This window comes from Pelecanus crispus, chromosome 7, assembly GCF_030463565.1.
Source record: "Pelecanus crispus isolate bPelCri1 chromosome 7, bPelCri1.pri, whole genome shotgun sequence".
Taxonomy (NCBI): Eukaryota; Metazoa; Chordata; class Aves; order Pelecaniformes; family Pelecanidae; genus Pelecanus; species Pelecanus crispus.
Window position 1 is genome coordinate 34,567,531 of NC_134649.1, and position 21,141 is coordinate 34,588,671.

The 21,141-nt window shown below is 64.1% G+C and overlaps 1 protein-coding gene across 2 annotated transcripts; it reads left to right on the plus strand.

The window, feature by feature from the left end:
• Nucleotides 1-599: 599 nt before the first annotated feature.
• SEMA3F (semaphorin 3F) lies at nt 600-20,889 on the plus strand. Of its 2 annotated transcripts, XM_075714629.1 has the most exons (18): nt 600-711; nt 9,637-9,797; nt 9,961-10,023; nt 10,797-10,916; nt 12,307-12,387; nt 14,588-14,681; nt 15,074-15,193; nt 16,254-16,393; nt 16,470-16,584; nt 16,788-16,857; nt 16,983-17,127; nt 17,244-17,466; nt 18,300-18,388; nt 18,735-18,776; nt 19,028-19,185; nt 19,266-19,333; nt 20,257-20,390; nt 20,479-20,889. In XM_075714629.1, the coding sequence occupies exons 1-18, from the start codon at nt 600-602 to the stop codon at nt 20,887-20,889; spliced, it is 2,346 nt and encodes a 781-aa protein (XP_075570744.1). The 2 variants fall into 2 exon arrangements, with proteins under 2 accessions (XP_075570744.1, XP_075570745.1); XM_075714630.1 differs by lacking the exon at nt 12,307-12,387.
• The last annotated feature ends 252 nt before the right edge of the window (nt 20,890-21,141 follow it).

Genomic DNA, 21,141 nt, shown 5'->3' on the forward strand with positions numbered 1-21,141 from the left:
TTTTTTTTTTTTTTTGTACGTTCTTGGAATAATGAAGTCCAGATTTCCTTCATGTTGGAAAGATTTGATCCCGGCTCTGCTCGCTATGGCTTTGCTGGGGGCTGGGAGGAGAGGTGGAGGGAAGAGGGCTGGCAATGGGACCCCTCTGGGTGCCAGGGTGGGGGGAGCCAGCCTGGCGGGGTGGGGATGCTGCAGGCTGGGGGGGGCGAGGAGGGATGCTCCTCACCTGGGCAAGGCTCGCCGGCTCGGGTGGAGGAGCGCGCTGCAGCGGTGCTCGCCGCCACGCTCGCCTCGCCCTGCGTGCTCCGCTGGGCACCCAAGGAGGTGAGGCTGGGCACCCCCCGATTCCTGCCCCCCACCCCCCCGACCTGCGGAGCAGGGTTCGGCTGAGCCCCCCCGCAGGGCTGGCTCCCAGCCCTCCCCGGAGGATGCTGCGTGCCAGCGGGTGATGAAGAGCGGGATGGGGAGATGTGGGGCTTGTACCCCCCTGGGGGGGTGGTGGGTGCAGCAAACTGACGTCCCTCCCCCCTGTGCCCTCCTTGGCAGGCTCGGCCCCCCCCGGACTCCCCTCAACCTTGGCGCCCAGGCGCATGCCCACCATGCCCGTGGTCGGCGTCCTCCTCTGGGCCACCCTGCTGACTCTGGGCTGGCGGGCTGCCCACGCCAAGGACCACGGCTTCGCCACCCCGAGGGTCCAGCTCTCCTTCAAAGGTAAGACCCTGGAGTCAGGGGGCAGGGTGGGACCCCAAGAAGGTGGAAGAGACCAGCAGTACCCCGATCCAGGCTGCTCCTCCTCCTTCTTACCCTGGGGGGCATCAGCAGGCTGCATGCCTAGAAATCTCCACGGGGATCCATGTCCCGGCATGGCTGAGCTCCCAGTCTGCCCCCCGCCCCCAGCCTGGGGGGGCTGGTAGCCTGCCCAGTCCCCCCGGTACGCTTCCCCTCACGGGTGGGTGGCTGGGTTGCTCCCTCCATCTGGCAAAGCTGGGTGCTGAGGTGCGAAGAGCTCCCCCCGGCAGCGCCCCAAGTCCAGACAGCAGCTTGATGCTGCCCCGACCCCCCCAGCTGGTATTAATGCCGGGGAGCTGGCAGGGAGTCAGCAAGAGGCAGGAGGGGAGGATGCTGGGCAGGGGGGAAGGGGCTTAACCCTTTGGTACCGGTGCTGCCCGACCCACCCAGCCCGCTCTGGTGGGAGCCCCAGGGTCAGCTTTGGGGTGCACGTTGGCGGAGGGGTTGGTCCTGAGCTCCTGCTGCAGGGATGCTGAGAGGGGACGGGATGGGGGGCAACGAGGCAGGGCTCGGGGTTGCAAACCTCGAGGAGCGGAACAAAAACTCCCCCTGCCAGCATGATGTATTCGGTGCCACCATCACCCTGGGCCCTGCCAAGGCTCGCTGCCCGCTTGGATGCATCCCAGGCTGGGGGGACACATGTCAGGAGGGTGACAGGCACGCGGAGCCTCGTGTCTGCCTCCCCTTGGGGTCCCAGGGGAGGCGAGCTGCCGCGGGAGAGCTGGGTCGGTGCTGCCTGTGCCCCTGCCGTGCCGTCCCACCGTGCCTTTGCCCTCCGGCTGCATACCGAACCGGCGAGCCCACGGCGCGGTGGCAGAGCCGATGGTGAGCACAGCGGCTCTGGTCTGGCAGATCCCGGAAGGAGGGGCCGGGGGGGGGGGGCTGACGGCAAACACGGCGCAGGCAGGGTGAGCTGCTGGTGTTAAAGGCTGGTCTCGGCAGGAAAAATGGCTGGTATGAAGAGGCTGGGGACAAGTCCAGGCTGGAAAGGAGTGAGCGGTTCCTCCCTGTATGGCAGGCGCCGCTCTCCTCTCCGAAAGGTGGTTTTGGAGAGTTTTTGGGGGCTGCTGGGGCACTTTGGCCACTGCGCTTTCCCACCCAGGGATGTGTCCCTCACCCTGGCTCAGAGCCCCTCTTCCTCACTGCCGAGGTGAGGGGAGGCTCCGGCGAAGCCCTGGCTGGACCCGGTGCCCGCCGCCCCGGCGAGGTGTGTGTTAGCGCCTGTGGCCGCCCCGCAGCCACCAGCATGCTCCGGGAGCGGGATTAATTGTGGATAAGCATGGTTAGGCCTGCTGTGCCGCAGGGCGGGGGCTGGTTTGGGGTTGGCTTTTTTGGCCCTGGTTTGGTGGAGTGGAGGTCCCTTGCCATGCCCGGGGACCTGGGAGTGTCACACAAATGCCCGTGTCAGGATCTCTGGTCCTTCTCCCTCCTGCCTGGGGTGGTCTGGCAGGGTTCTCCCTGCCCTTGCTGCCCAGAGGTGAGGTTTGCAGTGGGAGAAGGGCTGGTTTGCACTTGCACATAGAGAAGGAATGCCGGCAGCGTGCTGGATCTGAGCACACGGGGATCGGGAAGCGATGCCGCTTGCCCCTTCCCTGTCTGCACTCTTGCAGTGGCGGAGGAGAATTAGCCCAGGGTCTTCCTTGGGGGCCAGCCAGGAGCCACATGCTGCGCTGCCGGTAAGCAGCTTTCCTGAGTCAATAATCTGTACGTGGCCTCCTCAAAGCCACGGGGCTGTGAGACGTGGGGCGGCAGCGGCGCTTCCCAGCCAGCCCAGCCCCTTCTCTTTGGGAGCCAGGGCTGATACCCAAATCCCCAGCCCCAAATCCCCCGAGGCGGCTGCAGGCGGTGGGGCTGGGCATGGTGGGAGCTGGGCTGTGGGACACTGGTGCGATGAGTTGGGCTGGTCTGCAGGGCCGTGGCCGTGGTACCGCGGGGGAGCCGGTGGCCGTGATGCGGGCACGGCTGGAGGGGTGCCACTGGGGCTGGGGTGCAGATCCCCTCCAGCAGCATCCCTGGGCCGAGGCACTGCCCAGCGTGACCGAGGTGGCTGTGGCCACGTGCTGGTGCCCAGTGGAGTGCTGGGGAAGGAGCTGTGCTGTCAGGAGCCACCATGTCCCTGTGTCGTCGTCCCCCCCCCCGCAGCGCCTCGCCTCGGCCGCACTGCCTGGAGCCCCGCCAGACCCGGGAGCGTCTCTGGGTTTGTTTGCCTTTGCTTGTTATCGCGCGCCGGAGGTTTGTCGCAGCTCCCCGGGGCCTGCGTCATCCTCTACAGAGCCCCATCGTCTCCAAGTGCTTTAAAAAAACATATATAAAATAACAAAGCAATAGGAAAGGGGCTGGAGCCAAGCTCCTTCGCCCTGGTACAGGGTGATGGGCTGGGCAGGGTCATCCCCTGGTCCTCCCCCCCCATCCCGTGACCCCCATGGTCCCTGTCCCTCTGTCCTCTCTCTCAAGGCTTTCCTGTCCGTGTGTCGGCAGGAGGAAGGTGACCGGCACGGAAAGAACAGCACTGGGAGCGGCTCCGGCACGGCTCCCTTTTGCCAACAGCTCTTCCCAGATCCCAGCCCGGTGCTGGCCAGAAATAGGGTGGATATTTTTAATCATCTCATTGCTAACAATTCCCCCCTCTCCTGTATGCATCCTGCAGCCCCCTCTCCTCCGGGCCTTCCTCCGTGCCGGGACTCAGGCACCGGAGAGGTCGGTGCTTTCCCTGCGAGGATGCAGGAGGTGATGATGATGATGATGGTGATTCATCGCTCCGTGTACTGCTCCCCATCTGGCGTGGGAAAAGCGTGCGGGAAGGAAGGGTGGGCTCTCGCCCCGCATTGCCGCGGGAAGCCCTCGAGGTCAGGACTCTCTGTGGGGCTTCAAAGGGGGAGCTGCTCTGCCCCCCCCACGGTGACGGGAACAGCCGTGCCAGCGCCTCTCGGAAAAGCTGTGGCAGAGGTCAAGCCAGGGGAGAGGCAAGGCAGTTCCTGCGGGGGGAAAAAATCACTTTAAAAAGAATAAATGAAGCAGTGGAGTCTCCTCTTGGCTCTGCTGCCAGCCCCCTGTGTGACCTCGCTCCTGGATGCCTCGTGCCTCAGTTTCCCCTCCCGCCCCGCTGGCATCTCAGCTGGCGGTGGGGGACATCGGCACGCTTGATCCGGGGCAGGGGGTGGCAGATGGCTGGAGAGGAGCCCGGCGAGGGGGCTGTGTTCCCGGGGGCCGCCCAGGCGCCCTCCTAAGCTGTTGCAGCTGCGGGCACCGCTCGGCGACAGTGGGCTGGGATAAACATGGGGGGGACACGGGGGGGGGGACACAGGCAGGGCCAAGGGCTCGGGGACAGTCAGCCCTGGGGACGTGCTGGGAGGGCCAGCGCCGGCCGTCCCCACCCTGGTCTGGGTCAGGGGGTGCACTGGACCCCCATGCTGCTCCTCAGACCCCTCAAAGGTGGGGGGATGCAGCGGTCCCCTATCCCATGCCCTGGGGGACAGGGACGGGGGGCTGAGCCCTGCGACCCCTAAGAGGGTTTCTCTGGCTGGGGCGGTGGGGGGCTACAGCAGGCCCCCCCCCCGCCCCCACGCCGGGACCAGCTGCCGCTGGGGCTGAGCCCCCCGGGGTCTGGCTGCGACGCTCCATAAGCTCCTTAACACCCCCCCCATGCCATTTCAGCCCCCCCAAGCCAATATCTAATAAGCTTGTTATCCCTCAAATTAACGACGGTCCTTCTGGAGCAGTGCAGCCCTTCCTGGGGTCCCGGGGGGTGTGTGTGTCCGTCCCCGGCCCCCGCGCTGCCGGCCCGGGGCACCCCCAGCCGCTTCCTTCCCCGCTGCCTTTTTGGCACAGAGCAAATGGCCTGGAAAAGCAACCGCCTTCCCGCCCAGCGCCTTGCCCTGCTCTCGGGGACTGCGGAAGAAAATAATGTCCAAAAATTAGAAAAAAACAGCCCCAAAGGCAGCGGGTGGGGATCCCTCAGCTCAGCCCTTTGCTTTTGTGGGGATTAAAGTGTTTTTTCCGAAGCCGGGCTCCTTCCTGAGGGGCTTTTCCTGCTGCCAGAGCATCCCCGGCTCAGCTCCCCGATGGGGACTGGGGTCACCGCTGCCGAGCGATGCTTGGTGGGGACAGGGTCCCCCCTGCCAGCGATGCTCGCTGGGGCACATCCCCCCACGAGCACTTCGGGCAGGCTCGCCGGGGGATGAATCAGCGGTTTCAGCTGAAAAAATGTGGGTTTGCTTTTTTTTCTTTTTTTTTTTTTTTTTTTTTTTTTCTTTTTTTGGCCTGTGCCCAACTGGCCGGGCAGCGATGGCCGGGGCGGGGAGCACCCGGCTGGCCCCGCTTTTATCCCGAGGGATTTGAGCCGGGGGGCGCCAGCACCTGTCCCCTGCCGTGGGGGCCGGCGGAGCGGGTGCCGGCACGGGGCGATGCTCCCGGGGGGGGGGGCTGGAGATGGTTGCGGGTGGAAAGCAGCGAGCGGGAGCTGGAGCCATTTCATCTCCCAAGCCCCAGCAAGGCGGCTTTGGTTTCCTCCCACCTGTGAATCGGTTAAATGGGAAAAGAGCTTGGCTGGGGGCCACGGAAACTCTCTTATTACATGTAATTAGCTTAATTACATCATAAATAACCCATCAAGGGGTAGCGGAGTGACGCTCAAACAAATAAGCAATTCTGCTTTCATCGAGCGACCCACCCAGCTCTTTGATCAGCCCCAATAACAACAAATGCTTTAAACACGCGAGGGGACGCATCCAGCCCCCCATCCCTCCCCTCCACAGGGCACCCAGAAAGCTGCATCCCAGAGTTGAAGCAGGGAAAAAATTAGGGGGGAGCATCCCCAAAATTTGGGGGCACACTTATAAATTTGTGGGATAAAATACCCCGGGATGGAGCTGGGATTTATCCCTGCTGGACCAGGCTCCCTTGGGATCGGTGCTGGGTTTCTCTATCGGCATTTGGAGTGAATTCATTCGCCCCCATGGAAAGAAAGGGCTCCCGAAAGGCGCTGCTGCTGCCAGCCGGGGGGAGAGCGGTTATTGAATATAAACACGCCGTGTAATTTACATGCTAATTATGTTGAATGCGCTACAAGCCCATAATTAGAAACTAATTAGGTGAGAGTGCCTGTAATTGGTTTTGGGGGGTGCCGTGATGGTGCACCTGGGGAGGTGACCAGCTCGGGTCCTAATGGCATTAACTCTTTGTGCCGGTGCCCTAGTGATGTTTGGGGGCATCGGGGGGATTTGGGGGACTGGGGTGGGGTGAGCAGGACCCCGGAATGCTCGGTTTATCAGGGACCCCCAAAATCTCACCCTTGCTTTGGAGATTGGCGACGGTCTCTGTGCCGATGGGCGATGGGTAGGAACCGCTCGTTCCTGCTCGACGGGGACGGCGGTGGCAGCCAGCAAGGGCGGAGGTGTGGACAGCTGCCGGAGCTGTAAATTCAGCCCAGATTTGGCTTTAGGGGGGGAATTTGGCTTTGCCGAGCATGTAATCGGGCGGTGCCGCTTGCCGCCACCGCGGGCAGAGCCGAGCATCGCCCCTCGTTGCTGGCCAAGGCTCTGACGGGTTCCTGGCCGCCGGCATCGCTCGAGGGCGCAGGGTAATTAAATCTCAACGCCTGAGGCCGCAAAACGATGCTGGGGAGGGGAGTCCCGGGTGGGGCTCAGTGGGGGCTCCGCGGGATGCTGCAAGGGGATGGTCCCCAGGGAGGCCACCCCGGCTGCGATGCTGGGCAGCTCCTGGCTCCAGTGCTGGGCAATTAAAACGGGATTAGGCTCCCGGCCAGCCGGGGAAGCTCCGCTGGTGCTGGGGTTAGTGGCGGAGATGCGGGAGGCGATATGCTCATCGGGGCGCATCCGCTAACGAGCCAGCTTCTCCAGCCCTGGGGGGGGCACCCCGCCCTGCTCTGTCCCGGGGACCTCCGGTGGCTGCCGGGGGCAGGTTTGGGGGCACGGTGGTGGGGGATTAGGCGGGGAGGGCCGAGGGGTGGTTAGGGAGGTCAGAGGTTGGGGCGGGGGCTCACCCACTCCACCGTCCCCTTTGGAGAGGGCGTCACGGGGCAGCGGGTCCGTCACCGCCCCGCTTTGGGGGCACCCCCTCTGATCGCTGGGGCGTGGGGGGCTGAATGGGGCCCCCAGCGGGGGGCTGGGGCCCTTTGTGCTGCTGGCCCTGACCCCTGCTGAGCCCCAGGGCCGTCCATCCTGATGGATATGGGACATTTGGGGTCTTTGCTGGCATGGGACCCTCTGCCGCCAGTGTGGGGGCTCCTGCCTGGTTTAACCACCGTCCCCGGCTCTGCCTGCACTGGGGCTGTCTCTGCCCCAAGCAGGATGGCTGGGCACGCGGTTCCGGTGCCGGCAGCAGGTCCCCAGCACTGGGGACGACCTCTCCTGCTCTGCCTGCGTCACCCCGCTGCTGGAGCCGCCCTGCCCTTTCCTGGCTCTGAGCCGCGTCACCGACCAACACCGGCATCCCTCCGGGGGAAGCCCCAACAAATTGATCCTGTGTCCCCAGGGCGCTGTGTGGGGCACGCGCATGCACGCACGCTTGCACGCACACACACCCTGTATGGGGCACCGGCACACACACAGGAGCACGCACACACTGTGGGGCACACCCATGCACACAGGCACGCGCAGGAGCGCACACACACATGCACACACGCACTGTGGGGCACACCCATGCACACGCACGTACACAGACACACTGTGCGGGGCGCACATGCATGCACATGCATTGTATGGGGCGCTCACCCGCACTCACACACACGCGTGCTTTTGTACACATGCACGCGCATGCACGCACAGTGGGGCACGCATGCACACACATGCACAGATACACACATGGTGTGGGGCACACACACGCGCGCACACACACACGCTGCACAGGCCAGTGGGGCAGCCACAGGCCATGGGGCAGGCAGGGACTGGACCCATTGCGCTGCAGGACAGGCAGGGGACACCGTGGGGCGGGCAGGAGACGCCGCGGGTGGCGGGCAAGCCAGCGTTGGCAACAGGGAGCATCTGGAGCCCAGATGGGAGAGGCGGGAGGAGGAGCATGCCGTGGGGCGGGTGGGTGGGCAGCCCCTCCAGCCCCCCCATCCTTCGTGCTGCGCCGCCCCACCCTGCCGTGGCGGGGCGCACCCCCAAACCACCAGCCCCTTCGCATGCCCACCGTGCTCGCCCTGTCCATCCAGCCCCTGCGGGCAAGCGGACCCCCGGGCTGGGGGGAGGTTGATGTCATGTCCCGTGACGCCGTTCCCCTGCAGCGTGCCCTGGCTGGTTTCCACCTCGTGGTGCCTGGCACGTACTGGCCTCGCCGCTGCAGCTGAGCGGTGCTGATTGGGCTGCAGGTGCTCCACCATGGGGCTGGGGACCGGGGAGCACCGCTGACGGCCGTGGGATGCCAAGCGGGGGGTCCCCAGGGCTGTGCGAGGGTGTCCCTAGCACCGCTGGGGTGCAAGGTAGAGCCCCCCCTCATCCCTTCCCCTCCCCAGAGATCCCCGTGTCCTCAGGGTGCCCAGGATGGGAAGGGACCCTGGGGACACCCGTGGGACGTTGCCAGCCTGCCATGGGGCTGGGAGGTGGGAGGTCGGAGATCTGCAGGCACTTGGCATCCCATCTGGGAACAGCAGCTGGCCACTGGAGCCCTGCCCAGCCCTGCCTGGAAGCCGGCGTGCTCCTTCCCACTACTGACTTGCAGGACCCTGGTCCGTTCCCGCCCTGGAAGAGGAGGTCCCTGGGGGCTACCCCCAGCCCCAAGCCAGCCCCAGCACCCGGCGCCTGCACAGGGCACGCCCCTGTGTGGAGGGACAAACTGCAGGCTGGGGATGCTCGTGGGGCCAGTGTCCCATGGGGGTGGCATCCAGGGCAGATGGCATCCCATGGAGGTGTCATCCAATGGCTGGGGGTGGCATCCAAAGGGGGTGGTGCCTCCAAAGGGAGTGGCATCCAGGGCAGATGTCATCCCATGGAGGTGGCGTCTGATGGCTGGGGGTGGCATCCAAAGGGGTTCAAACCTCCAAAGGGGGTGGTGTATGGGGAAGATGACATCCCATAGCGGTGGCATCTGATGGCCGTTGATGGCCAAAGGCCTGGCACCTCCAAAGGGGGTGTCATCCAGGGCAGATGGTGTCCCATGGAGGTAGGGTCCTCTGTCTTGCTCGTGCCCTGGTCCCTGCCACGTGGTCCTTGGCACCGGCCCACATCATCTGCAGCACTTCTGCCTTCCATCTGGCTGCCTCATTGCACTTGTGAATATTCATGACCCTCATTATCCTCTTTCACTCGTTGCTCCCACACTCGGGCTAAAAATAACTTCCCAAGGGGGGATGGGGTGCACAGGGCGGGGGAGAGGCTCATCCCCTCCCCTGGAGCTGGCTCCTTGGGGTGCTGGCTCCTTGGGGTTCCAGCTCCCCCATCCAAGGAACCAGTGGCCTGCTTGGGACATGGGGACACAGGGTAGGACAGGGATGATGCTGAAGATTTTGGGAGCTGCGGGCTCTTGGCTGAGGTGCCACGGAGCCCCCCCTTCCTGCCTCATCTCAGTGGGGAGCTCCACTCCGTGCTGTGGGGTGCTGGGTCTCCTGAGCCCAGGTCCTGCTGCCCCCTCCCCTGGCCACCCTTGGTTGTCCCAGCCGGCCATGAGCATCTCTCTCATTTTCCCTTGTCCCGCATAGAGGTGGAAGCGTTGTGGAGCTCATGGAGGGGAATTTGGGGGCTGGAAGGTGGGCACCATGGCTGGAAGGTGGGCACCTCCTCTTGCAGGACATCCTCTAGCCAGGACCAGGCTTAGACTCAGGGGCAGGGGTGGCACTGGGGGAAGGCAGGGGTCCCCAGAGTGCTGACACGTGCCCCTTTCCCCCTGCAGAGCTGAAGGCGACGGGCACAGCACACTTCTTCAACTTCCTCCTCAACTCCAGCGACTACCGCATCCTGCTGAAAGACGAGGACCACGACCGCATGTACGTGGGCAGCAAGGACTACGTCCTCTCGCTGGACCTCCACGACATCAACCGCGAGCCCCTCATTGTAAGCTGCCATTGCAGGGCACAGGTGGAAAAGGGGCAACTGGGCACCTGGGGGGGGCATTTTGGACTCTGGGGCCATTGTTCGATGGGCATTGCTAGTGCTGCTGCGGAAGAGTTGGGGCCAGGTGGGATCCCTGGTCTCCCCTGGGCTGGTGTCTCCACAGATCCACTGGCCCGCGTCCCAGCAGAGGATCGAGGAGTGCATCCTGTCAGGCAAGAACAGCAACGTAAGTGGCCACCACCAAGCCCTTCTGGTAGCGATGGGGGACTGGTGCAGGGGGATTCATGTCCTTGTGTCCTACCCTGGAAAAGTAATTTCCTGGTTCCCCCGTAGCTTGGCAGCACCTGCAGCCATGCCAGGATGGGGTGGCACTCTCAAGGTGTCATGGGGTCCTGTCACCCATTCTGTCCCAGCCATGCAGGTCCTGCAGAGCTTCATGGACGAGCAGGAGGATGAGCTCCCCCCACTGCTTCCTCCCGCTGCCCTCCAGCATGCCAGCTCATGGCTCTTGCCAACCCCTGACCTGTGCCATCCTATGCCAATTGCTGCCCCATGCCAACCCATGGCTTCATGCCAACCCATGATCCATAGCAACCCATGCCCTGTGCCAGCCCATGGCTCCATGCCAACCCATGATCCACAACAACCCGTGACCCATGCCATTCCATGACCCATACCAGTCCATGACCCATGCCAACCCATGGCTCCATGCCAACCCAAGACGCATGCCATCCCATGACCCATACCAGCCCATGACCATGCCAACCTGTGGCCCCACCCCAACCCATAGGCCCATGCCATGTCCCATGCTAGCCCATGCCCCATGCCAACCTCCCACCTTCCTGGCTCCTTGGCCTGCTTCCTCCCTTCCCCAGCTCCTACCCTGTGCCAGGGGCTGGATCCCATGGTGCCCACCCCAGCGTGGGTGCTGACAGGCAGTGGGAAGGGGGGTGCCCCTGTCCCCTTGCTGGGGTTGGCACCCCCTCCTCTACTTCCCAGGGGGAGTGCGGCAACTTTATCCGCCTGATCCAGCCCTGGAACCGGACCCACCTCTACGTGTGCGGCACTGGCGCCTACAACCCCATCTGCGCCTTCGTCAACCGTGGGCGCAAAGCCCAGGTGAGGGGCGGGAGGGACAGCGGGATGTGATGAGCCGGTGCCCAGCCCGGTGATGCCAGCACAACTGCTGTGGGACTGTGGCAGGGTGCAGGAGGGCAGCGCAGCACAGCTTGGCTCTGCCGGCTGGTGGCGGGAGGTTTCGGGGGCAGAGGGTTGGGGGGCAGCGGCAGGCTGGGGGGTGACCATGGCTAACGATGCCGTGCTGCCGAGTGGGGCTCAGCCATCTCCGCAGACCGAGGACTTCTCTTCACACTGGAACCGAGCCACCTTGGCTGGACCCCGCCGCCGGCTTCCATGCGACGTGCCCTCCCGCCCCACTGGCCACAGCCGCCGCTGGATCTCTGTTGGGGCGAGGGACATGTCCTCCCCTGGCTTCCCACCTGCTGTTGGGCTGCCAACCCACTTGCTGTGGATGCAGAGGATGCCCAGCACCGTGCCAGCACCAGCATTGCACAGGGACAACCGTGGCAGAGGCCATGCCGGCACGTGCGGCTGTGCCGGGGATGTCCCTGGATGGATGTCACCTGTCCCCGAGGACTGCGGCACGCAGCGAGAGGGTGGCATCGAAGCCGCGTGGCGCCAGGCCGGATGTGTGGCAGACAGAGGAGCGCTTTCGGGATGGCCCTGGGAGGGAGCTGGTCTCCGCGAGTAGCAGCGCAGGCGTCCTGGGGGGCCGTGAGTCCTGTGAGGTGTCCGTCCCCTCCGCGCTGGGGTGGCAGGTCCTGGGCTGCGTCCTCTCCCACTGTCGAGCAAGCCGGGCACCGCCAGCCCAAGCTGAGGGAGGAGCACGGCGTTGGACGTGGAGGACGGGCGTCTGCCCCAGTGCCCCCCGCGCCTGGCATGGGCATCAAGAGAGGTGGACACTGCTCAGGACACAGTGGACTGGGACTAGATTGGGACCAGACTGGGACCAGACGGGGCAGTGGCCACATTTGAGAGGACCAGGGGTGCCAGTGTAATTGAGGACAGCATCGTATGTCCCCTCCGGCGGAGCCAGCGGCAGTGTGTCAGGACAGGGTGTCCCAGTGACCCCCACGGTGCCGGTAGCTTCCCCCGTGCCACAGCTCAGCGCTGGGGCATTGATCCTCTGCGTGGGGCGCTGCCAGCTGGGTGGCAGGTGCCCGTGTTGCGTTCCCGGGCATGAGCCCAACCCGTCTGGCTGCGGGCAGCCGTCTCTGCTCTCTCCTGCCCTGCGCCGGGGCACCCCAGTTCAGTGGGAGAGAGCAGGATCCATCCTGGAGAATGTCCTGCTGGAGGCCAGCCCAACCTGGAGCATCCAGGTCCCCCTGCCGGCACCCCTGCTCTTGGGGTCCCCCCGTCCGCCCCCGCCCTGGGGGGTCCTTCCCTCCCCCCGCCGGCGCTAACTCTCTGCCCTGCTCCTTTTCCCCAGGGGTTTCCGCCGAGCCAGCCGGGAGGCCGGGAAAGCAGATCCACCGACGGCCCCCTCAGCCCAAGACCAGCACAAAGCAAGGTGGGAACCGGTCTGGGAGCCCGCCGCAGCCGTGCCCACCTCTCCCCTGGGCCACACCAGAGCCGTGGGCTTCTTCTCCTTCCCACCGGCATGCTTCTGACCCCCAGGCTGGGCACCCTGTGCCGTGGGCATCCCCACTGTCTCCTTCCCTCTCGGCACAGCATCTTCTGGCCACCGGCCTGGTGTCTCCACTCTCCTTCTCTCACTAACTCCTTCTTCCCAGGCTGTGCACGGGTCCTCCGTGGGGGACACTGTCAGGGATGGTGGCTCCCCCTGCCCCGCCGCCAGCTTTGCCCGGCTCCGGGCTTGCTGTGTCCCTTGGAAGCGGGGCCACATGTCAGCAGAGCCATGGGGCTCTGGATAGTTCAGGGGAGGATGCCAAGGCAATGTGTAGGAGATGTTTTGGTAGGGTCTACACAAACGTCGCTGAGCAGCTGCTTCGTCCTGCCCCAGGAGGAACTTGTGTCATCCCAATGGGCAAGCGGGCTCAGGGAGGCGACGGCGTCCCCAGCTTCTGGGGACACCCAGTGTCCCGCCTGCCCTGACAGTGTCACCCCCGAGCCTCTCCCCTCCGGACTAACGTGGGTCGGTGCATGGGCTGGGGAGCATGTGGGGCGCGGGCACCCTGCAGCAGCCTGGGGCTCCCCCCTGCCCATCCCTCTGTCCCCCCCGGCCCCTCTGCTCCGAGGGCGGGTGGAAGGTGGGCAGAGGGTGATGCTCGGCCACAAGCATCTCCCCGGCTGTGGGCAGCTCCTGCTGCCACCTTCCCCAGCGCCAGCTGGGGAAGCACCATTGCCATTTCAGCCCCCAGGCCCGCCCAGTTCTTCCGTCCCTGCCAGATCTGGTCCCAGCATCCGCGGGGAGAAGCTCCCTGGTGTGGCTCCCCATGCCCCAACTGGGGGCTCACTGGAGGCTGCTGGCACCCACTTTCCGGCAGCTCCGATGTGTTTCAAGGTGCATTAGCCAAGCAACAGTGCCGGCACCGCGTTGGCTCATGGGTTGCACGGCCAGGAGGGTGAGGTGGTGCAGCTGGGGCCAGGGCTGTGCTGAGAGCCAGGTTGTCCCTGAGAAGGGTTTACCCCACTCGTGAGCGGGGCCGGCGCTGGGCAGAGGCATTTGTGACGGTGACAGTCGTGCAGGTGGCGCGGTGCAGCAACGGGGACAGCGGAAGCGCGGCCGTGCCCATCTCTGGGGCTGGGTGCCCCAGGAGGAGCTGGTGCCAGCAAACCCTTCGGTGGGAGATGTGCGTGGTGAGCATCCTGGCTCCCCACCCCCCTGCCCTTCCCAGAGCCAGGGGCTCTGCTAGGGTCCTGCTCACCTCTTGATGGAGGGTAGCCACCACCATGTCTGTCACACTGACATCAAAGCCAGGGCACAGGGCCAGCGGGCAGCTCCACCAGCCCCATTTGGTTGTCCAAGGTCTCCCCTGTGCCCAGGCTCCCCATGGGTGCTGCCATGCTGCTGCTTCATCCCAGGGGGTCCGTATGCCGGAGGTGAGGGGTGACCTGGCCAGGCCAGCCTGGCCTGCTCCCAGCCAGCGCTGGCAGAGGATTTTGTGTGTGCCTCTGGAGGCACTGTGAGTCTCACCCCTGGCTGGGGATGCGTGACGGTGCTGGGGATGGCCGTGGGGAAGGCAAAGGCAATGGCGGGGAGACAGCTCCTAACGGCATGGGGTGAGTCCCCCAGAGTGGGCACAGCATCTCACCATGATGCCACCCCAGCAGCGCCTGCTGGAAAACGAGTCCTGGCGGAAGGAGCATGGTCCGGCAGCTGAGCCGCACCGAGCTGTGCTGCTGGCCAAATCTCACCTGCAGAAGCCACTGGAGCTGCGTGACCTGGAGCTGGCCAAGCGGCACCCCGTGATGTGCAGCACGGCCGGCCGGAGTGAAGAGGCGGCCGGAGGGAGATGTTTGCCCAGAAGCGGGCGTGGGGGATGGATGCCCTGTTTCAGCCTGGTGGCTCAACCAAGTCTCCAAGCAGTGGAGGGCACGGAGAAGCACCCAGCAGCATCACAGGAGTGGCTCACAGGGGCTTCAGCTTCTCAGGAGACCTGCAGACCCCCAGCGTGGTCCACCAGCATCCGTCCTTGCTTCTGGGCTCCATCCCAGAGGAGGCTGCCTCTCCCAGAGAGCTTCGGAAGGTGCCACAGGGATGGAGGGGTGAAAGTGTAACGAGCTCCTCCATTTGCTTCCTTCTGCAGGATTATATCTTCTACCTGGAGCCGGACAAGCTGGAGTCAGGCAAGGGGAAGTGTTCCTATGACCCCAAAGTAGACACCGTCTCTGCATTAATAAGTGAGTCCTGTAGCTCCCCTGGACCCGTGCTGCCTGCATTGGGCAGAAGGAACATGCAGGCAAGGTGGGACGACTGCCTCCAGCGTCTTCGTGCATTGCCCAAGTATCCCCAAGGAGTCAGGCTCCTGCCCCTGCCACCCCTGCCCACTCCAGCTGCGGATGGCTGGGCACCCAGGATGCCCAGTCCTTGGGCACCTGGCCCAGTGGAGGTGGGGGTCCTGGTTACAGACCAGTGCCAACCTCCTGAGCATTCTGGGATGGCCACAGGCCACTGCTCTTGGTTGGACAGTGCCTACTGGCTGGGGCTGGGGCTGGATGGAGCCTGGGGCAATGGGAGAAGGTGGGTGGATGGGACTAGATGGGAGCCCCTGGCTGATCTCTGCCCTCTACAGATGAAGAGCTCTATGCTGGTGTCTACATCGACTTCATGGGCACAGACGCAGCCATCTTCCGCACCATGGGCAAACAGACGGCCATGAGGACAGACCAGTACAATTCACGCTGGCTCAACGGTGAGTTTGGGGTGTCATTGGCCCAGGTTCCCTGGGGACCCCATGGCTCCAGCCCTAGAGATGAGACCTGTTGTGTCATACTGCTTCCTTCTCCCAGGACAGAGACAGTAGCCAGCATGGGCAGGTGGATGGGTGGTGGTGTAGGATGGATGCATGGATGGTTGACAGTTGATGAATGGGTGGACAGATGATGGATGGATGGATGGACGGACAGGTGGATGATGGATGGATGGATGGATGGATGGATGGGGGATGGATGGATGGATGCATGGGGGATGGATGGATGATGGATGGATGGATGGATGGACGGACAGGTGGATGATGGATGGATGGATGGATGGATGGGTGGATGGATGGATGGATGGATGGATGGAAATCTAGGGCAGATGGGCAGAGGGATAGCTGTGTGGGGCGTGGTGACAGACATGCCAGGGGCTTCACTGGGCAGTGGGAGCAGCCAGCTGGTGAGAGATGGGGCTGGCTCTGCTGGGGTCCATGCGTGGGTTTCTGCAGGGCTGAGATGTCAACCGTGTCGCCTGAGATCGGTGACCCTGAGCGCTCATCCTGCCCCCCTTGGAGCACCCCTGCCCGCGGGGCGGCAGCTGAGTAAACAGAGCAGAGCAGATGGGCTGATGCTGCCGGGCCGGGGAGCCGGCGGGGGCGGTAACCTGAAGAGGGGGAGCTGTCAGCACAGGCTGGGCACCGGCTGATGGATGGCAGGGAGAAGCTTCCTGAGAAGCTTCCAGGCTGTGTGGTTCCTCCCCAGGGGGGAAGACCAGTTCCCACCGCCCTGCTCATAGAGCTGCTGGAGCCCCCCACCCTGTGGACCTCAGGGATGCTCTGAGCCCCTCCTGGAGCACCGATGACCACCAGAGAGACCCAGTTCCTCAGCCCACCTCTAGCAGCTCTGGTCTAGATCCAGCTCTTGCCCTGTGACTGCAGCAGTGCTTTTCCAGGAGTGGAGTGATGCCGGAGGAGGGTGGGGCTCAGCATCCCGCTGTGGCATGGGGCAGGAGGTGCTGCTGGGCTGATGGTGCTGTGCCATGCCATCCCTTTCCAGACCCAGCCTTTGTCCGTGCCCAGCTCATCCCTGACAGCAGCGAGAGGAACGACGACAAGCTCTACTTCTTCTTCCGAGAGAAGTCGGCCGATGCCCCGCTGAGCCCTGGGGTCTATTCCCGCATCGGGCGCATCTGCCTGGTAGGTGGAGCGGCGGGCAGACAGGGAGCAGGCAGGGGGGCAGGCAGGGCTGAGCACAGGGTTCCCTCTGTTGCAGAACGACGACGGGGGCCACTGCTGCCTCGTGAACAAGTGGAGCACCTTTCTGAAGGCCCGGCTTGTCTGCTCCGTGCCGGGACCCGATGGAATCGAAACACACTTCGACGAGCTCCGTGAGTGGGCGAGGGGGGAGGCGGGGGCCTTCTGCACCCCTGCAGGCTTGGGGGGCACCCTGGGGAGGTCTGGGGACCCCCTTGCTGCCCCCCACCTCTTACCTCTCCCACGCGGAGCTGCTCTCCACCCTGCCCTGGCATCCCTGGGCGTGCGGGGGGGTCCCGCCTCCCCCATGGTGACACCCCCATCTTTCTGTCCCAAGAGGATGTCTTCATCCAGCAGACTCAGGACACCAAGAACCCTGTTATCTACGCTGTGTTCTCCGCTTCGGGGTGAGTGCTGACCCTCCTGGCACAGAGCAGCGGAGGGGGGGGTCCCGAGCTGGGTGGGGGTCCCAGTGATGCCACGGTGGTGGGCAGTGCCAAGCCGGAGGGTGGCAGCAGGTCCTTCCCCCCAGGTCGGTCTTCAAAGGCTCTGCTGTCTGTGTCTACTCCATGGCCGACATCCGCATGGTCTTCAACGGGCCCTTCGCACACAAGGAAGGACCCAACTACCAGTGGATGCCTTACACGGGCAAAATGCCCTACCCCCGGCCGGGCACTGTGAGTACCCTCCGGGCATGCATGGGGAGGTCAGCCAGTGCCTGCCGGGCAGCTGGCATCCTCGGACCCATGCCCTGATACCAGGTCACTGAGCGCTGGTGACGTTTGTGCTGCAGTGCCCCGGGGGGACCTTCACCCCATCCATGAAGTCGACCAAGGACTACCCTGACGAAGTGATCAACTTCATGCGCGCGCACCCGCTGATGTACCACGCCGTCTACCCCACCCACCGCCAGCCGCTGGTGGTCCGCACCAATGTCAACTACCGCTTCACCACCGTGGCCGTCGACCAGGTGGACGCGGCAGACGGGCGCTATGAGGTGCTTTTCCTGGGCACAGGTACCCACGCCGCACACCGCGGGGAACGCAGCATGCTCCGGCGCGGCCCCGGAGGGCACGGGCACCACCAGGGCTGGCCAGAGCACGGTGCTCTCTGCCACGCTGGAGTGGGGTGAGGGGCAGAGACCCCCCCCCAAGATCCCTCCCCATCCTCAAGGCTCCAGCCTGGTCCTTCCCCTGCCCCGGGTGCCCATCCCACGGACCCCACCATCCAGCCTGGTCCTTCCTTTAGCCCAGTTCCTATCCCTGGAGCCAGTGATCCAGCATGACACCTCCATCCTAGGGATGCCACCATCCAGCCTGGTCCTCCCCCTGCCCCAGTGCCCACCCCAGGGGTCCCACCATCCAGCTGCATCCTTTCCTGACCCTGGTGCCCATCCTACAGGCTCTGCGATCCAGCCTCGTCCTTCCCATTGCCCATCCTAAGACCACCATCAACCAGCCCCAAGCTTCCCTGGCCTAATTGCCCATCCTAGAGGCATCAGCATCCTGCCCTGTCCTTCCCCAGCCCTGGTGCCCATCCTGGGGGCACTGTTGCCCAACCTGGTGCTTCCCCTGCTCTAACACTCATCCTAGAGCCCCAGTGATCCATCCTGGTCATTCTCTTGCCCTGGTGCCTGTCCCCGGCTGCTGTCCCCACCAGCCACAGGCAGTGACCCGAGCCGGTACGCTGCACCCCAGGCACAGCCGCCTGCTGTGGCAGGAGAGAGATGGGGATGGGCTTGCGGGTGTCCTTCCTCCCCCCCAGCCAGAGTAGGGACCCCTTCCCAGGAGGGGAGGGTGTGGGTGCCCAGGGGTGGCACTGAGTGCCCGGGCACTATGTTGTGTTGCAGATCGGGGCACTGTGCAGAAGGTCATCGTGCTCCCCCGGGACGACATGGAGACGGAGGAGCTCATGCTGGAGGAGATCGAGGTGTTCAAGGTAAGGGTTGTTCTGTCCTCACCCTTCGCTGAGTGTCCTCAACCCAGCCAGCCAGCCCCCTGGGACGTCAGCCACCCCCCTGGGACGTCAGCCACCCCCCTGGGACATCAGCCAGTCCCTTGGGACACCAACGAGCCCCTTGGGATAACAGCCACCCCTTGGCACACCAGCACCCCCTTGATCGGCTCTGGAGGGACCCCAAGCATTGGTCCTTGTGCCTGCTGCCCCCTCACAGCTGCCCCTGCCCACCCCTGCTGCCTGGGGGGTTCTGGGGTGCCCACCCCAGGGCTGCAGCACCAGGTCAGGCACTCGCCCCTCCATCTGCTTCACTCCTGCTCCCGTCTAGGTGCCGGCACCCATCAAGACGATGACCATCTCCTCCAAGAGGGTGAGTCACGGCACATGGCAGGGGGCTGGGCAGATCCCACAATGGGCCCGGCTGCGGCACTGCCCAGCATCACCGCAGCACCAGAGCAGGAGGCACGCAGGTGGCCCCAGGGCAAGCTGGCTCCGGTGGCCCTGGGTGGCTCTGGTGTCTCGGTCGGTCCCAGTACCGGGAGGCTGCAGCTCACTCTGGGGGGTCCTTGCAGGGTGGGAACGAGATGACATCTCACCCTGTCCTTTTTGTCCCCCCAACAGCAACAGCTGTACGTGTCCTCAGCCGTAGGCGTGACCCACCTGGCCCTGCACCGCTGCGATGTGTACGGGGAAGCCTGTGCCGACTGCTGCCTGGCCCGGGACCCCTACTGCGCCTGGGATGGCAGCGCCTGCACCCGCTACTCTACCTCCTCCAAGAGGTATGGGGGGCTGGGGAAGAGCAGCAGGGACGGATGCCCCAGCCCCAGGCTCCCCCTGCTCACCTCCCACCTCCCCACAGGCGGAGCCGGCGGCAGGATGTCCGGCACGGCAACCCTATCCGCCAGTGCCGAGGCTACAATTCCAACGGTGAGGTCTGGGGCACAGCCCTACAGCACGGGGGGCAGCTGGGGGGCCTGCTGAGGGCAGGGGGCAGGAAGGTGTGGGCAACGGCTGGGGAGGACATGCTAGATGATGCCTTGGTGGGTTGATGGTTGTGTGGGTGGATATATGGGAAGAGGGTGAGCATGGATGGATGGATACATTGAGGGGGAAGGTGAGCACAGATGAGTGGATCAGTGGGTGGGTGGATGGATGGAAGAATGGATGAACTGATGAAAGAATGGATGAACTGATGAAAGAATGGATGAGCTGATGAAAGAATGGATACACTGGACAGGAGGATGAACATGGATGGATGGATACATTGGGGATGAGGATGAGCACAGATGGATGGGTCGGTGGGTGGATGGATGGGCAGACTGATGGATGAATGGATACATTGGAGAGGAGGATGACCATGGGTGGGTGGGTGGGTGGATGGATGGATGGATGGATACATTGGGGATGGAACATGGATGGATAGATGGATATGTTAGGGAGAAGAATGAGCAGATTTGGATGGGTGGATAGAGGGATGGATGGATGGATACGGTGGGGGAAGGATGACCACAAATTGTTGGGTGTGTAGATGAATGAATGTATGGGTGAATGGATGGTTGCTTCAGAGGAAGATGAACATAGGTGGATAAATGGATGGCAATCCATTGGATGGATGGATGGATGGATGGATGGATGGATGGATGGATGGATGGATGAACAGAGACCCTTGTGGAAGCACGGCTACGCTAGAGGAGGAGCACACTTGCTGGGTGGCTGGGGAGCGGGTAGACCTGTGGCTGGAGGTGGACAGGAGCATTCCCTTGGAGAGCAGGTGGGCTGGGCAGGAGGGCAGCGGGACAGAGGGCACCAAGGCGTGCGTGTGACCTGGCTGCCCGTGGCCCATCCCGCAGCTAACAAGAACACAGTGGAAGCTGTGCAGTACGGGGTGGAGGGCAGCACAGCCTTCCTGGAGTGCCAGCCCCGCTCGCCCCAGGCCAGCATCAAGTGGCTGCTGCAGAAGGACAACAGCGACCGGCGGAAAGAGGTAGGGCAGGGTGCTGCGCCGGAGGTGCAGGGGGGTGCCAGGGGTGCCGGGCGCCAGCCAGCTGAGCCATGTCGCCTCTCCCCCCCAGCTGCGAGTGGAGGGCCGGGTGCTGCGGACGGAGCAGGGCTTGCTGCTGCGTGCCCTCCAGCTCACCGACAGCGGCCTCTACTCCTGCACCGCCACCGAGAACAACTTCAAGCACACAGTGACCAAGGTGCAGCTCCGCGTCCTCAGCAGCCGCGCCGTCCACGCCGTGCTGGTCCAGGCGGAGACGCCCCCCGGCCTGCCGGGTGCCCCCACTCCCCGCTACCAGGACCTGCTACAGCTCCTCACCCAGCCCGAAATGGGACTCCTGGACCAGTACTGCCAGGGCTACTGGCGGCACACGGCCGCCAGCCCCCCCCAGCCGCTGGCTGGCCTCAAAGCCAAGGAGCAGCAGGACCAGAAGAAGCCTCGAAATCGCCGGAATCACCAGCCAGAGACCTATGGGCATACATGAAACCATCATCAGGGACTTTGCTAGCACAGTGGTCTATTTTTCCCCCCTTTTAATATTAAAAATATATATAAATAAATATATATATATATACATCCACGCACACACGCACGCAGACACACGTGCTCCCCCCTCCCATGGGAGACGGTATTTATTTGTAGGTTGTACATAGCCACAGGGGCAATGTGACCCCTGCTTCCCAGCCCCAGGAAGAGCGGGGACCCCCGAGGCGGCCACAGCCAGCATCACTATCTT

Excerpts from the sequence above, each read along its gene's own strand:
- SEMA3F (XM_075714629.1), top strand. The coding sequence starts at position 600 with ATGCCCGTGGTCGGCGTCCTCCTCTGGGCCACCCTGCTGACTCTGGGC. Across the intron at positions 16,858-16,982 it reads GCTGTGTTCTCCGCTTCGGG|GTCGGTCTTCAAAGGCTCTG; the intron begins GTGAGTGCTGAC and ends CCTTCCCCCCAG. Across the intron at positions 20,391-20,478 it reads ACAGCGACCGGCGGAAAGAG|CTGCGAGTGGAGGGCCGGGT; the intron begins GTAGGGCAGGGT and ends TCTCCCCCCCAG.